The 17270-nt window shown below is 41.1% G+C and overlaps 1 protein-coding gene across 6 annotated transcripts in view; it reads left to right on the plus strand.

The window, feature by feature from the left end:
* The first annotated feature begins 906 nt into the window (after positions 1-906).
* The window catches only part of DCAF5 (DDB1 and CUL4 associated factor 5), a 68177-nt gene continuing 51813 nt past the window's right edge, over positions 907-17270 (plus strand). For 3 of the 6 annotated variants that reach the window (XM_085580320.1, XM_085580321.1, XM_021547091.3), the window contains exons 1-3: positions 907-1468; positions 10824-10967; positions 15215-15251. In XM_085580320.1, the coding sequence (XP_085436446.1) occupies positions 907-1468; positions 10824-10967; positions 15215-15251 (743 nt within the window). The other 3 variants (XM_021547092.3, XM_085580323.1, XM_085580322.1) reach the window with 3 other exon arrangements.

The raw sequence follows: 17270 nt of genomic DNA on the forward strand, positions 1-17270 counted from the left end.
TTCCTCTCACCTTCTGAAAACTGTATCTTCCCTACTGCCATGGGGAAAGACAGACCTGAAAGTTTCAAGCTGCTAATTTTGTGCACATGCAGCATGCAGTCCAGCTGCAAGGGACTGAGGGTCTGTGCAGCACCTCATGGACATCACTCTTTGAATGACACTCCTGTTGCCTGACATGGCATCAGATGTTACCTGAGAAGTACAGGGTCCTATGAAAGAAAAAAGATATTCTTACTCCAGTAAGGTAAAGTTTGTGGGGTATTGTTAAACAGTGAAGAACAACACAGATCACCTGGTTAGCCAACTGCGTTTTGGGGTTTAGTTGACACTGCAGGGTAAGAGAAGTATAGTCATTTGTACTTCGAGCAGTCTTCAAAGGGCTGCAGAAATGTCTACTTGTGATGGGCAATTCTTCTGTTTTCAGTTGTTCGGGAAGGAGCAGGAGAGAGCAAGCTATGAAACCCATAATAACCATCATAGAGAAAACAACCACAACAATAACAAAAAAACCCAAACCAAATTCTAAAGCCATAATGCTTTGAATTCCCGTAGAAATCACTCAGCATTTACAGAGGACAAGCACCATTGCAAACCTTCCCCGCATTTGAGCTGTTTTTCCCCTCATCTTCCCTCCGGTGCGTTGCCGGGCCGTGTCTCCGGAGCGCTCCCTTCCCAATCACCGCTCCGCGGGAGCACCTGCCCGCCGCCCGCGGGGCTGCAGGCGGCACGGGACACTCAGCCGCGCCGGCTGAGCGGCGGCGGGACGCGTCCTCCCGCGGCTCCTCCGAGTGACGGCTGTACCCGTTCCCCGGCAGGTCCTCCGAGCGTCGAACGCGTCCTTCCCCAAAAAGATCCCCGGAGCGGCGAGTGTGGCCGGCCCCCTGCAAGTTCCCGCAGCGGCGGCGGATGTGTCCTTGCCCCAGGAGGTGCTTGGAGAGGCGGACGTGTCCGTCCGTCCCCGGAGTGGCGAACGTTACCGTCCCCCCGCGCCGCTCCAGCAGCGAGTTAACCGGCGGCGGCGCCACGCTAGAGCCGGGCCGGGAGGCGCGGGCTGCAGCTGAGGATCAGCTGCTGAGGGAAGCGGGGAGGAGCCAGCGGGATCAGGAAGCGGCGGAGTGTCTAACACCTCTCTGCCATGGCTGGCTAAAGAAAAATCATCATAACCATAACAAGGGGGGAAGCGGGGGAGGGGAGGCGGCGGCGGGGGAAGGGGCGGCGGGGGAAGGAGCGGCGGGGAGCGGCGCAGGCGGCAGCATGAGGAGGAGAGGCAGCCGGGGGGGCAGCATGCGGTCGGTGGTGGGGTTCCTGTCCCAGCGGGGCTTGGAGGGGGACCCCCTGCTCACCCAAGACTTCCAGCGAAGACGCCTGCGGGGCTGCAGGAACCTCTACAAGAAGGACCTCCTGGGCCACTTCGGCTGTGTCAATGCCATTGAATTCTCCAACAATGGAGGCCAGTGGCTGGTCTCAGGTAAAGCGAACGCTCCCGTCCCTCGCCCCCTCCCGCCACCCCCTCCCCAGGAAGCATCTTCCTCCCTGGCCGCCTCCCCTGCGGCCCGGGGGAGGGGAGCCGCGGCAGCGCTGCTCAGAGCCGTTTGCCAAATCCACCGGTGCCCGGGAATGATGTTTTCTCAAGTAGGGATCTAAAATGGTTGACAGGTTTTAAATTCTACTATTATCGGGGGGGAGGGGGGAGCCCTGGTCAAAGTTTTTACGAGAGTGTTTCCCGGGCGCTGGGGGTGGGAGCTAGGGGTGCCCTTTTATTTGATGGCTCGCGTGTCTTTCCTCTTAAAAGAGGATTTTCTTATTTTGAGGGGACGACGGCGGAGAAGAGCAGCCCCGCGGCGCTCATTGTGGGCACCGGGTGACATTTGTCAGCGCCGTGCCCCGGCCGGGGGTCAGCAGTCGCTGCCGGGGGCGGCGGCGGCCCCGAGTTTGGCCGGGGGGGCTGCAGTACCGCTCGGCATCGGGCGGGAACCGGATCGGTTTAATCGAGGGACTGGTCACTTTGGGGCCACCCCCACCCCATCTTCTTTTGGGGGAGGGGAGTCAGGTTTTGTTTTGTTCCTCCACCCTCCCGTTGCAGGGCGCGTTTGTGAAAGAGGGGGATATATTTGTGCTGATGGTTTTTGGCTTAAGGTCCCCTCTGTTGCCTGCCCGGGGCTGAGGGAGCCATGGGGGTGGGGGATACTGTCAGGTAGGAGGGAAGCGAGGGCTTGACATCAGCTGCGACACGGAGGACGGGAAAAGGCTCTGCACCCCCAGCCAGGGAGGGGCTGCGGGGCTCGGCGGCCGGCTGGCCGCCTCTCCCCTCCCCAGCGGCGCTTGGCGCAGGTGCTTCTTCCTGCTTCCCCGCCTCCGGGCTCCGAGGGGCGGCAGGGGAAGGAGGCAACTTGAGGCCGGGGCCTGGCCGGGCGCTGCAGGCCGCGGGCTCCTCGGGCGGCTCTTAGCGACAGGCCGGGGAATCGCGGGCCCATCCCGCCCGCGGCGCCCCGGGAGCTCGGGCGCTGAGGGGTCGCGGCGCTCTTCTCCCGCCAAGCCTTCGGACCCCGCGATGCTCTGCGAGGGGCAGAGACCTTCGAGCGGCGGGGAGGGAGCTGCTGCCCCGGAGGGACCGCTCGTACCGCGCCGCCCCGGGCAGGGCAGGGCCGCCGAGCGCGGTGTCCATTGCAGGCCGCGGTCGGGGCGCTGTGTCCCGGCCGCCCCTCGCCCCGGGGGAAGCGGGCTGCAGGGAGCGGCCCCCTTCCGGGGCTCCCCGCGGCTGGCACTGCCGACAGGTCCCTGCCCAGGGGCCGAGCAGCGGCGGGAAAGGCCCGTTCCCTCTCATGTGGGACAGCTGCCCTCTGGGAGATCGCAGAGGTCCTTGGCAGCTTTGTGGAAGAGCGGTCTCGCTTGCCGAGGGGTTGCTGACCTGGTTATTAACACAGGGCCTCGGTTTTGCCCGTTCATCTTGTTAGCAGCGACAGGGGCTACTGAGGAATGTGATGGGGCATGGCTAAGCAGTGTACTGCCTTGCCTTGGTGTCTGGGCAGCGGTGGACTATATCACACAATGGTGTCAGTAATAACTTCAAAGAGCATTCAATAAAAAGTTTTTTGTGACCGGTTACTTTTAAGCAAGGGCAGAATAGAAACCCTGTATAAACATGGAGTGGCAGCTGATACACTGAAACCTTACTAAATTTTGCAGTCTTACCTGCAGAAATTTCAAGCATATTTCCAGTAATTTCTGAACTAAGTGTCCATGAAAGATCTTAGTGTTACTGTTAAGGATTCTTTTATCTTTATGCACATGCAGCTTCTGAGATATGCATCCATTTAGCTTGTGAATATATGTGTATTTAGATACATACATACACATATGTATATAAACATGAGTGTGTATTGGAAGGGAATGCTGATTCACCCATTCTAAAGTTCCCATTTGTACCAGTTGTCATACAGGTTTGTACTGGTCCCTCTCCAATAGAAAGTAGTGATGTATTTTGACCTATAAAGTGCTACAGAGAGCTCAAGTGTATCTGGGTTTGTTTTTTTTTTTGTTATTTTCCATAAGAAGTGGTGGAGCACCACTAGTATTTTCTGTTCTTCTTGCTCAAGAAGGCCTCAGGATATACTTTAGGTCTTGCCATATTATCAGTGCACTCACTTATGTTGGCATCCCTTCTTTAGGCATAAGCATAAACAGTCCAAGGCTGGGATGGACTTTTAAGAATTAATTTTGTCCAAACTGCCTGAATCAAGGTAGGTGCAGTGAGAGAATGAAGGCAGAGTTCACATCTAGTGGATATCTAAAAATTGTATGTAAAAGGAAGGCTTTCAAGCAATGTTCACTTTTCAATTTCCTAACTTTTCATAGAGCTTCAGAATGTTCAAAGAGGGTAGGGTTTTCCTCCATATGTAATATTTACGTGCTACTAGAGTTCTACCCTCCTAAAAAAAAAATTACATGTGCTAGTAGTGCACAACTTCGGGACAATCAAGAAGAGATCACCTTAAGTCTGACCTTCTACTGATGCCTCGAGAAAATAAAGAGTTCTAATTATGCTAACTTTCTTTTTAAAAGGTTTCATGTTATCCATGACCATAATAGAATGCTTTATGGGCCATAGCAGCAGCAGGCAGGTGCTTTGTGCTTCAGTCAGGAACAAGAAATTCTAAGTCCAAATATTTATGGATACTTTGTTAAATTGCACATCATTATGAGACTAAGCTTCGTTAAAATTATACTCTAAGCACTCCTCTTAAAGGCCATACTCGATCTGAGAAATAGCAACAGCAGGAAGAAAAGCAATGAGGAAAGGTAAAGGAAAGGTGGAAGTGGCCTCTACTCTGAAGTTTTCTAGAAGACTTGCTTCAAAAGATTTCCAAATGCAGATAAAGCCTTAGAATTGGTGGCATGAGGGTCTCTCATCCCTCCAAATAGTCAGCATAGACAAGTAAGGATGTGATGCTGGGTGGTTCTAACTGCATTACAGCTATATGATGAGAGAGAGCACAAGAGAGAGTCAACAGCTATATTGGAGTGCATAAAAAGGCAGAGTGCCAGCAGTCTTTTCAGTTGTTCAGTCTTAAGTAATATGTATATTCTTAACCTAGAGAAGTCTGCTTTGGCTGATTGACTTATTAACAACTTAAACCTTGTTAGAGTTGTTTTAAATACAGCTGGTACAGTGCATTCATAGTGGCTATACCAATGCCATTGAAATATTAGCCTGCATCCAAGTTAGTGCTGTTCTCGTCACTTGGCTGGAATGCTTTCCTTGAGTATGTATCCCACTTTTTTTTTTTTTTTTTTTTAATGTGTCTCACAGAAGCAAGTCTGTAAGGCTAATGATTACTGTTTCAGTAAACAATTCAAACTGCTTAAACAGGGTTTATATTGCAGTTATAGTTAATTTCCCTGTTAGGATTTTGGAGAGAACTTTGGTGTGGACAAGCCTCAGCAGGCCCTCTGAAAGCATGTTTAGAACTTTTTGGTCTCTTAACTTCTTGAAATCTTGTATTGGAAAGTACATATTTAATAGTATTTTCATTCTTAACCATGTTTCAAAATAAAAGTTGAGGTCCACAGATTGAATTGGGGGCCAGTTTGGAGGTTCTTTCTGTACCTCAACAGTATCACTTTATAGAGGGGAAGAATGGCAGAGATTAGTGTTTTAGCACAGGGGTGCTAGAAGAAGGTACAGACATAAGGACAAGAATTTTTAAAATTTGAAATAATTGGAAGGAGGAGGTGGACACTCAGGAGAAGATGTTGTGTGACAGGCATAAACTACCTATAGAATAACACAAGGGAAGAGGAAAGCTTAACATATAAAAAATGTCTAAACGGGTTGAAATTGGTTAAAACTTGCTTCTGGATAGAGTTGAAAGATTCTGTTGGGCAAAACGTGTCTTTGCAACACTTTATGTACTAGACAGTGTTTCTTTCTTTTTTAACAGTTTGAGAAACGTGGAAATTAAAATCATCATGCAATGGTATGCAACCAGCTGCTTCCCTTACGTTTGCCAAACATCTCCTGCAATTTGACTTCTTAAAACTCAGCTTTACTTGATCTGTGTAATAGTCTTACTCACATCCTTAGGTTTGGTGGATATGTTTTCCTGTTTGTTTATCTGTCTTTTTTCATGCCTACTATCTTTTACAAACATGAATATCTTTATCAGAGCCTCCCACTTTTTTTTAAACTGCGTGTTCTAGATAACAAGATAATTTCTGGGAAGTACTGTAATTTTCTCTTGGCTTTTTTTTTTCCTCTTACCAGATAATGCAAAACTTAATTGCTGCTCTAAAATCCTAAATTTCTGCTAAAAAGTATTGGAAATGCATCTGTCATTTAGATTTTACACAAATCTGAAGGGACATGAGCCTAAAACAACGGAATGAGGTGACTTTAGCAAAAGTTGTGGAGTATTACTTACGAATAAGGGGATTGTGTATCAAGTATGTTTTAAGGAGGAATGCTCTGATCTTAGTCTGTTTGTGTCAAGCAGAATTCTGTGTGAGGAGGGATATTAGGTTCAGTTACTACATAATGTTTTAATTAATGTCTGAGAAATTATAAAATTTCTCAGGAAAGATAGGATCAGGCAGCAATAATTTCAGGGGATAGGAGCTGAAGTTCAAGTTAATTAAGATATATTACGTGGGAAAAAATGTCAAGTGTTTTGAGAGGGACAAGTACAACCTAAAGCATGTGAATAAAAATGGTTGACTCTACAAACATGCCATGGAGACTAGCCTATAGTCATGTAGAAGAGGATCCAAATGCATAAATATCACAACATAAGTATGATCAGACATGACAAAGCATGTGAAGTAAACTTGCTGTGGTGCTGTTGGGGCCTTAGATGGAGTGCTGTGCTCAGTTTTGAGCACTGTAGTTTGAGAAAGATGTGCCCAAACTGAGAAAATTCAGAAGAGGGCATGAAGAATGATCAGATGTCTAGAAAAATGAAATAGTGAAAGAAAGTGGTCCATTTAGTCTACAGAAAGAACAGTTGAGTAGAAATGCAAGTCCTGAGCTGCATAAAGGTGGTTTTAATTATTATTATTATTATTATGTGAAGTCGTAAACTCTTTTTTTGTCTACTGGGAATAGGATGAAGAAATGGTCTCGAATTATAGGAAGAAATATTTTAGGGTGCTGTTTGATCTTGCACTTTCTCTTCATCCTGTAACTCGTTCACTTATTTATCCTCTTTATTGTTTGCACTGTGGCACTTTCATAATTTAAAGCCTGAAACCAGTATGGATAGAAGCATCTGATCAGGGGGACAGAATAAGTAGGTAGAGTTTGTTTCTCTGTCAGCTGGTTTTCTGTCAGATCAACTTCTTTAATTTCCTCTGTGCATGAATGGCCACTGAATCCAATGGAAGGAAAAGTATCAGGAGCACATGGCAAGGGGGAGTGGGATTATATGTAATGTCAAACTGCACCCTCAGGCTTGATATAATAGGGTAGTCTGTCTAACGGCAAGGACAATGAAAAACTGAAATAGGCTGCCTAAGGAGGGTATGAAATGTACCTTAGCAGTGGTTTTTTAAAGAGCAAACTAGAGACAACTTCTGGGAGTAATTCTGACAGAGCCTGGCCTTTTGCCTTTGGCCAAGGCCAACTAAGTGATCAACTTCTTAAAATACCTTTCTGTGATTCAGGCATCTTCTGAAGTAGATACAAGCAATAAGACAAATCTTTCATGTTATGATTTAGGAGTATTGCCCACTTGCCAAGTAGGTTCTTTTAGCAAATGGACCTGGTATATGGGAGATAAAGGGGAATTGTGGTCTTGAGCTTTGTCCACAACCAGCAAGATTAATGCACTTTAAAACTGTAGTTTTTCAGTACTGACTGGTATAATTTTGAAGTGCTCCTGTTAGTACACTGGAGCTCAAGTGTGTTTCATGAACTATGCAGATACTGTTTGGACTAGATTGACTTTTGGCAAGGGTATGTTCTAGCCCCCTTCAAACTATTTTAGGTCTAAAAGTAATAGATTTCTCTTACTGTGTCTCTTTGGTTTTGAATGTTTCTACAGGTTTGACCCTGCTCCTGTAATGAGCACTGAAGTGCTTGGCTAATTAAATCTTTTAAAATGTGGTTCTTTTCTGAAAAATAATTGTAGAATGGCATTGTGTAGTTCTTAGCTGGGTCACACAAACTTTTACTTTTCAAATCGTCTCTCATACAGTCCTAAACAGAATCTGCAAAATAAGGTGAAAGTGAAGCTATTTCCTCATTGTAGATTTCAAACTTACTGTTTCTGACACCATGGATTGAAAAATTACACATTCTCAGTGGATCTTCAATTTCTAGAAAATCCACATGTGGAGCTTTGGTAAGGTATTTGAATATTAAGCAATATACCCAGGTTTTCAATATACGATGAACCTGTTGCTGTTGGTATATGCTCTGTATTATTTTAAGAATGTGGCTTCTGCTTCACTTGTAGAATTGATGTACATGCACAATGAATTCACCATAAATTGAGAGTATTTAAATTAATCTGCATTTGCCAATATACTGCACAGAACAAATGCTACAGACCTGAAGTTTCCTATAATTCTCAGACTTGTAACTTATGTTGCATAATGTGTATGCAATTTGTGTCTGATGAATCACAGTTCCTTTTCACAGAGCACAAATATTATATATTCACATTTTCTTTATTTTCTCCCTGTATACCTGCTCATATATATGCATCTCCCTCCTTTCTTCCCTCTTATGGTAGGAGTCAAGTTTGGGTAATGGAGATTGCATTTGCTAGTTTCTGTCATTTCAGACTTGCCTTTTCTTGGGTATTATTTGCCTGTAACTTAACACTGCTTGTTCTCTTGTGCGAGGATGTAGGGATTGCTGAAGTGTCTTGTTTGCCATAAGTCCTCTGTGGCCCAACACACTACGTAACTTTCTCTTTCTGATGGAACTGGCCTTGAGTCAGAAATATTTCTAGAATAGCTAAATTTGGAATTATAAGGGAACACAATTTCAACACCATAATGTTATTAAACTTTTATGTCTCAGTGAGATAGAGAGGAATAAAACTGAGGAGTGAACAGGTGTAGAAGTTCCCAAAGATAATACGTCGATGGAGGATGGACAGCACTGCGTGAGTGGTGGGAGCATTTAAAAGCTCCTAAGATATGAAATGTGCCACCACCAAAGTTTCATGGAAATCTAGGTGTCTGGGAAAAGGAAGACATTTGTATTCAATAGGAAAAGTAGTTTCCAAGGCAAACAGGCACTAAGGTATAGGAACTTAAAAAATAGAAGGTGTTGGCAACTTTTCACACTATCAAACACTTTTCTGCACAAGTTGCAAATTATCCTACTGCCATGCAGTATGTGTGCTGGGAACGACAGTTATGCTTGTTTTATATAGATATCTTAAGGTTTTTTTTATCTGGAGAGTTGTTGGTGGAAATTATTATGAGTTTACTGTTAAAGTGAGACACCTAGATGGCTGTGCTGTTAGGTAGGAGGATGTGTAGACTTTCTGCAGTGGTTTTGCAAATTGGTTTGCTATGGTAACAAGTAACAATATGCTATTATATTTTGCCCTGTCTTTTATAGAAGGCAATAAATGAAGTCTGATAGAAGCAATGTTGGCATTCACCTGTGTTAAATGTTGATTAAATTGTTTTTCAGGTAGCGATAGCATTGTGACATGGTGATTGGCAGGTTTGGGAAATAGTTACATTCAGTGTGACAGTTACTTCTTAATCTTAACTTGAACAATGTGGTCATATGTTTCGACACTCATATATTTCTATGTGTCCTTATTACAAGCTCATCTGCAATCACTAGAGTGCAAATACAACTTTCTCTCCTATTTCTAGACAGGAAGGAATATAAGTTTCCATGAGTTTAGCTGACCATAAATTACTGTGAGATTTTGGATCCATCACATTTGACTCGTTCTCAGTAGCTATCAAATGCATCACAAATCTTTGTATCATGTACTCTTGTTTGATATGTGAAGTACAAAATCAGGAGGACGAATGCACAATTTCATGGAGCATGGGTAATCATAACATGCTGCTGTCCTGTCCATCAAAATGTCATAAAATCTGTTAGGAGACTCAACGGCTGAGAGACTGTTTACTTGTAGGATGTTTGACATAACTCAGTTCCACGGGAATATTTCTTAATAGCAACATATGATGTGAAAATTCTAAGAAATCTGATTAACAGTAGTAATGAAATCTATTTATGCATTTACCTTTTTTGTAGGTAAACAGCAGGCCAAATAATTTTGGTTTCTTTTTTTTTTTTCATTTTGATGTATTTGTCCACTGGATAGCAGCTCAAAACGCTCTGAGTTTAGGCTTTTGCTTGTGCAAAGAATAAGTAAAATATTGTAACTGTAATCAGCATGTTTCTGGTGTCACTTTTCAGTTGTGATGCCATCTTTGTTATTAAAGACAGATACCAAAAATATTTTGAGTCTGACTTGGAGAAACCTTATTCACATTTTGTAGATATTTAAAATTGCTGCTGAGAATGCTGACCAGTGCAATAGTATCTTGATTTTTTTATTTTCCTAATAAATAATAACTTCATGCTGTTAAAGCACAAACAGTTTAATATTTATTTTATATATAACTGTTTGCCATACAGAGAAGGAGGCACTTAGAGCTCTGAACTGGGAACTGCATGTAGGCAAGCAATTAGGAATACAGCAAGATGTAAAGCAAGAGATTTGAACTTCCTTTCTCCAGGTACTCTCTTTGCAGGACCTCACAGAAATGAAGGTCTAGAAACCTGGCATAACTGTGTGTACTGAAGACTTCTGAGTGCTTCAGTAATTTTTTTTTATCTTTTATCAGTCTTGAGCCAACCTATGCTATGAAGGCTTTGCAAAGACTGCTGGAGGATATATAGCTGTCAGTGAAAAGGGGAAAAAGTTCATGTTTTATGAGTAACATAAGCAATGCTGGCAACAGGGAGTTGGTGTAGAAGCATTTTGCTAACATGCGTATGTGAATTTGGCATGTAATTCATCTACCACTTGCCATGGAATTTTACATGGCAGTAAATTTCTGAGTTTCCAGGTTGCTACAGGTTGTCACTATGTGTTGGCAGAATGGCAACTGTTTAATTCCAACTTTTCCTGCAGATTGCTCAGTTGTCATTACATTTAATTGAATACCTGACTGCATGACATCTTAATGTAAATGTGTGTCTGTATATCCAAGAAGGCATACAGTTTTTGTGTTAATTAAGGTTTTATTTTATGAATAGCTGAAGAGTTAAATAGTTTGTCTATAATCAATTTACACATGGCTCAGGCAGTAATGCACATTTCCTTTATTTCCTCTAGGCGGGGATGACCGCCGAGTCTTACTTTGGCATATGGAAGAAGCCATCCACTCAAGAGTCAAACCAGTTCAGCTGAAAGGGGAGCATCACTCTAACATCTTCTGCCTAGCTTTCAATAGTGGCAATACAAAAGTGTTCTCTGGAGGTAAGGAAGGAAGAGTGCCCTGATTTCACATGAATATGTATTGTGAATGCCTTGGAGTAGATGCCATGTGTGCGTGAGATCCTGTCCCACCTGAGACCTGAAAGGTGTTCTTCATCAGCAATTGTAATTTTTTTGGGAACAGGGAATCCTTTAACTAACATAACATTTTCAATTTTGTCGTATCTTTTTGCAAACCCTGGTGTAAGCTCATCATGTCATGAACCATCATGAGAATCCTGGGTCCAGTCTGCCTCTACTTGTGCTAAAGACTATGCAAAACATTGTCTTTGTTATTCCCTCTTAACTGTACTAAGAGCAGACCCTGCATTCTCTCTGGTACTCAAGCCTGATGCTTGAAAATCTTTTCTGCTACTGTCTGATTTCAATGCACCCTCAGATGGCTTATGAAGGACTATTGCCATCTATTGGTGAATGATGTTTTCTTAGATCCTGTTTCAGTTCTTACTGGTAAGCCTCTGCCTTTTAAAACTGTTGGCACATTGGGCTCTAATAACCCTTGATGTTCTCATTTCTTTTTAATATAAATCTACTTTTTAATAGAAAGTTTAATTCGGCCTTAAAACTAAGGTAAGGGAAGTGGATGTATACTTGTTCTGGGGTAATAGATTCTGTAATTTACGTCTGTTTCACCACTTGATTTTTAAAGTCTTGAGGTAGGCAGGAAAATTCAGTTGAGAAGAAAAAGGCACAAAGGTATCAATGCAGTCAAGTGCCATTTTCTAGTGTACTTCATTTCCACTATCTAACATGGTCACAGAATGGGTGAGAATTTGTATCTTTCATCAGTATGTCCATTAACAAACAGCTAGACTTACTTTAGAGTACTATGAGACTCTTGGGTCAAAGCCATTCATTACCTTTTTGACCCAAGATTTGTGAACTATAAATCAATGCTAGAGATTGATTCTGAGTGCATGTGAGTGGTGGAAGCTTCTTGTCCTTCAGTGTTGTGTTAAAATTATAATATCCCTTAGAAAAAAGACATGACAAATCTTAAGCTTTGTGTCAAATTTCAGTGATGAAAGGATTCAGTTATACTTCTCTAGGGGTGGAATAAACCCCCAGACTGTCAAATAGCGACACCTATCTTCTTATTCTAGGGTCTGCTGTTCGTTTTATCAGAAAAATAGGAACACATACTGTTTTCAAATGAATATATCTGCACAAGTGATTCTGGGGAATTTTGGGCCAGAGTCCCTTTTCCTTTAGTATGAATTCAGACAAATGGAACCTTACATGAATAGTCAAGGAATGAAGTGTGCCAAATCTTGCTTGACCAGCTGGAGTGGTATTTTCTCATGTCCAGCTCAGCCCTCTGTCCATTGGGCTTTGCTGTCAGAGGCTGCTGTTTTCACAGGAAAGGCAGAAGAGTGGCTTGATTGAACCTTGTTACTGAAGTTAACACCTGCAGTTAAAGATTTATAGAATTTATTATAGTGGATTTTTGCTAAGATGCCAGGTTAGATGCACAGAGAAACTGGCCGTTCTCATATCTTCTTCCTTCTCCAGTTTGCATAAAAACACTGTGCCTCTGCCAGAAATTATTTCCATTGTAGGAGTCAGGAACTCTTTCAGCTCCTTTATCAAGATTCAGTAAGCTTATCTGCAAGGGCTGTGAGTCTGATTCTTGGATCCCTTGTAAAGAGTCATGTTGCTGCATGGCCTGGATGTACCATCTGTTTTATCTCTGCTGGTAAAATGGGTCTAGCTATATTTATTCACTCAATGATGTTCTGGGAGATTTTTAAAAAGTCTGAAAGAATTGTGGGTTCTAAGATCTACTGGTTGTCACACAGTCACCCACACCCACACATGAGTTTAGAGTTGTATTTAAATCACAGAAGTTGGAATACTTAAAAAATAATACTTAAAAAAACCCCAAAACTAAAAATTAGGATATGTAAACTAGCACAAGTCACACAGAACTCAATTTATTCTGTAAATAAATGACTGCCAATGACTAATGACTTAGGATCTGATGACCTTTCTCTAAAGCAACTCTTGATAACAGAGGAGAAGGCATTTTCCACTTCAGTACAAATTGGATTGTATCCAAGGAATTTCAGAGCTCTTTACTTAGAAGGAGCAAGAACCCCCTGTAGCCATTACAAAAATGGAAGGCAGGAACTGAGTGGACAGTGTTTTGCATGTAATCTCTGGAGGAAAAAAATGTTCCAAAGAAGTTCCCATCTCTGAAGAATATTTTTGCCCTTCTCTTTCCACACACACTGAGAGTACAGCAACATTTGAAATGCAAGATCCCTTCCTGGTAAACTGCATGGGCTGCATGGGCTTTTTTTTTTTTTTCTTTGCACTTAATGTTAGGTATATGAAAAGCTGAAATAAACCTACAGGAAATTGAATTTGTTTTCTTAGTGCTTACATGACAGATAAGGGGTTTGGGCCACCTTAATTGTTCTCCTCTGTATGTGCTCTGTGGTATTTCACACTTAAAAGTTTAAGTGAAGAGAATGGCAAATTCTTCCTGTCTTTCTGATTGTTGTAATTGCAGTTATCAAAAGAAGAGAGATTATAAATGACACAGTTGTGTACACAATTACAACCCAGTTAGTCTCAATGAAGAATTAACTCTCCAGTGTTGAAGTAAAATTGCTCTTAAGTGGGAATTCCTCTCTGGGCTGAACAGTAGTGGTGTTTTCTGCAGCGATGAATCCTTACCAGAAGCATCCAGTTTGTGGTTAGATTTTTGTCACCACTTTCTTCTCCCACACACAGAACAGAGGAAAATAGTGGTTATTCCACTCTCCTTTCATTCTTTCTTTTCCATTTTGGAGCTTGTGATGGAAGGGAATTTGATCCCATGATGACAGGATGCCTGAAACCAGGCAACTGGAATGATTCTTTTGTTCTTACTGGATGGAGACTGAAGAGCCAGGAGAGTCTGCTGGAGGAACTTTTGCCATTGGAGAAACTAGGCTGTGTTTTTCACTGGTAAAATATGTAGTTTTACTAGGTATAAACAGTATGTAATAATATATGTATATGTAATAATATATAGTGGACAGTTTCAAATACAATTAATGATCAAAGGACACTTACACGTAAATTGCTTGTTTATTGTACCATGGAAAAGGTGAGCCACTGCAGTAATCTAAGGCTGGCACGATTTTACCAAGAGCCTGGGCAAAGAGCAAATGGTTGTAGAAAATCTCATACCTCAGTAGTCAAAGAGAAACTGACTCATATTTCTCTTTTGAGACAGAATACAACTGAAATATGTGTGGGATAAATGAAAACTGAGTCAATTGAACATATAAGAATGTTCGTAACATGAAATGTTGCTCTTTCTGATCCTGTGTCTTTAGTGTGCATTAGGAAAGCTTCACAATTCTACATCACATCTACAAAGATATACAGAGATAAAAATATGACTTTGCAGGCTTTCTGGTTATGTTTTTTTTTTTCTGAATTAAATATAAAAGTGTATGTGTGTCCTTAAATATTTCTAAAGAGGAGGTGTTAAATTTAGGTAATAAAATATTCAGCACAGAGACTAAGAATATAATCTGTTGTTATAGCTTGAAAAATTCTGCATGAGCTATTGGAATTACCTGGTAGATGTAACCCTCTTAGTCCGTGCACATGTGGTTAGTTTCCATTGTGTTCAATTGATATAATCAAAGAAAAGTGACATGATTGTCTGGTTACTTGGTTTGGTTTTTGTTAATACAGAAAAAATTACATTAGCTGCCACATTCACACCTTCTCAATGGCTGCAAAACCCTGAGTGCTGACAGTGTTATATGGCAGTATTTGATCGGGGAGCCATGTGCATTTCATTTATGACATCTCTTTTCACCTTTCACAATCTTTTTATGGAGCATCCTTTGAGCAGGAAGAAAGATGTATTTTCATCCGAGTTTAAAGAGTTCTGCTGCTTCGTAAAGACTATTGTCTTTATTGCAGCTCTCCCAAAACTTAAGTTCAAACTGGTCAAAGAATGATAAGTAGCATATTTAAATAGAATTATTTGTTGAGCAGTAACAGATGAAACAGGTTGCTGCATTTGGTCATGACTGGCAATATCAAATGGAACTTCTCATATAACTGAGCAGAGGCTAACCACGTAGCAGCTGCGCTGGTCTTCTCTGTTTCAATATTGGTTTTGAAATGGTAATTTTTTTTTTAAGTGGTTTGGTTTTTTTTCACTATAATGATTTCAACCACTGGAACATGGTATTAATTGCTTATATTTCTCTTTTTAGGCAATGATGAGCAAGTTATACTCCATGATGTTGAAAGGTAAATACATTGTGTTTCCACTACTTCAAGAACTCCTTTAATGTCAACTCACTGGAAGCATTTTCTGGTTTAAATCAATAGTTTAGGAGAACAGTGTTTTAATACTGAAATTTGATTTTGTTTTATCTAAATTTATAACTGGGATGAAGTATTTCCTATCACCCCATTTTCTTTTTCAGCATTTGGGTTCTGTATTATTTTGACCTCAGGAAAGAGAATAGTTATTAAATATATATGCCCTCCTGCAGACAGCACAGTAGATTCTGAGTAGATTATTCTGGCACATAAACAAATGTTGGCACATACAGACTTCTTGTTTTTCAACAGTCTCACCTGACATGTGTTTAAGATAGGTAGTGCTTGGCCTACGTGACTTGCTTTTCAAACTTTGGAAGCAGCTGCCTGATTCTCCAGGTTAACATGAAGAATATTGCTTTTCATGCTTGCTTTCTACTAAAACTGCAAAATAGTTGGGAATTGGGCTTTGTTGTGCTACATCAAGATTAGTCAAAGTATAATTAATACAGTAGTGGTAATATATTGAATTGGTCTTGTCTAGACATCATGTCTACTGAGCTTACTGCTTTTGAAGTAAAAAAACTTTAGAATTTTAATCTGTGCTAATAACACCTACAGATTTAAGTGCTGACCATTCATTTAACATGAACTCAAGAAAATAAAGAAAAAGCAGGAAGAGATATATGTAAGAATGGAGAAATATAAAACCTTACATTTCTTTGAGTTTCCTGAATAACATAATGTGGTCGTATTTCTTGGTGTGTTTGTCCAAAGCCTTTTGCATTGAATTGTTCAGTGTATATCTGCCTTCCAACATACCTTATATCCACTTCTTGCATAAATCTTACATGTAAGCTGGGCAAAAGTTAACTTTGTCTTCTGTTCCTGCTCTGATGGTTTCTCAGGAATATCGTGTTGTTTACTGTTTGGGGTGGGGAGTTTTTTGTGGTTTTTGTTTTGTTTTTTGTTGTTGTTGTTTTTAACATTTTAGGACTTTTTGGAGGGGCATTTTGTTTGGAGTTTTTTTTGGGGGGATGTATGTTTGGTTTGGGGAGAATTTTTTGTTCAGCATTCTGTTTTTCTTGTTTTAATTAAATGTGGAAATGTCAGTTTTAGAAGCTGGTGTTTATTGCATTCAGACTTTTTAAGATTCTACAGTATCTTTGTAATTTTTACTTTTCTATATCATACATTTTTTCCTGCTGTGTCTTGTTCAGATGTTTTGCACATCTTTTTGGTATGTGCATATTTCTAATGTTCTTTTGTTATCAGGTTTTTATTTTTTAAAATATGCTAATTCTGGTTGTAATCCATACAGAATTCCTTCCTCTAAGGCTATTTTGTATGATCTAAAAGAAACCTTAGTAGACCAAATTCTGATTGATTCCTATGGAAAGTTAATATCTTTTTAATGATAACACTTGGTCTGTCAACTGCTTTTTTGTAACTTTAAATGGCTTTTTCAGTTACTGCTTTTCCCCCCCTTTTTTATTAATGATGCCTGAGACAGAGTTAGTAGATCTGCCACTAAGCATCATTTGTCATGTGAGCAAAATGCTGGTTTTATGTGGGATCTCTTTGGTTCTGCTTCCATGAGATAGAGGAATCGTGTATCTAAAGTTTCTCCCCCTAAAGCAATAAAGGGGCTTTTAAAAGCAATAAAGGGGCTTTTAAAAAGAAATAAAGTAGTCCCAGTATCTTCTGATTTAGTATTTCAGTTTTTTACCTCTCCATACCACTATTCCAGCTTTTTAGATGATCTAAAACACTGGAAAAAGAATGAAGAATGTACTTTTTTTTATAGGTGTGAAACAGCTGAAATACAGATATACTTTTGGGGGAATTATTTTTAGTTTGTTTGTTTTTCGCTGTTCTTTCTACATGGAAAAATATAGGTCTGGTCTATCCTGAAAAGCAAAGAAGACTTAATGAAAAAGCCATCTGGAAAGTTGTTCTTATATGAGCTTCAATTGAACTTTTGGACAAAACAGAAACCTGTAT

Source organism: Lonchura striata, chromosome 5 (genome assembly GCF_050655825.1).
Source record: "Lonchura striata isolate lonStrDom1 chromosome 5, ASM5065582v1, whole genome shotgun sequence".
NCBI lineage: Eukaryota > Metazoa > Chordata > Aves > Passeriformes > Estrildidae > Lonchura > Lonchura striata.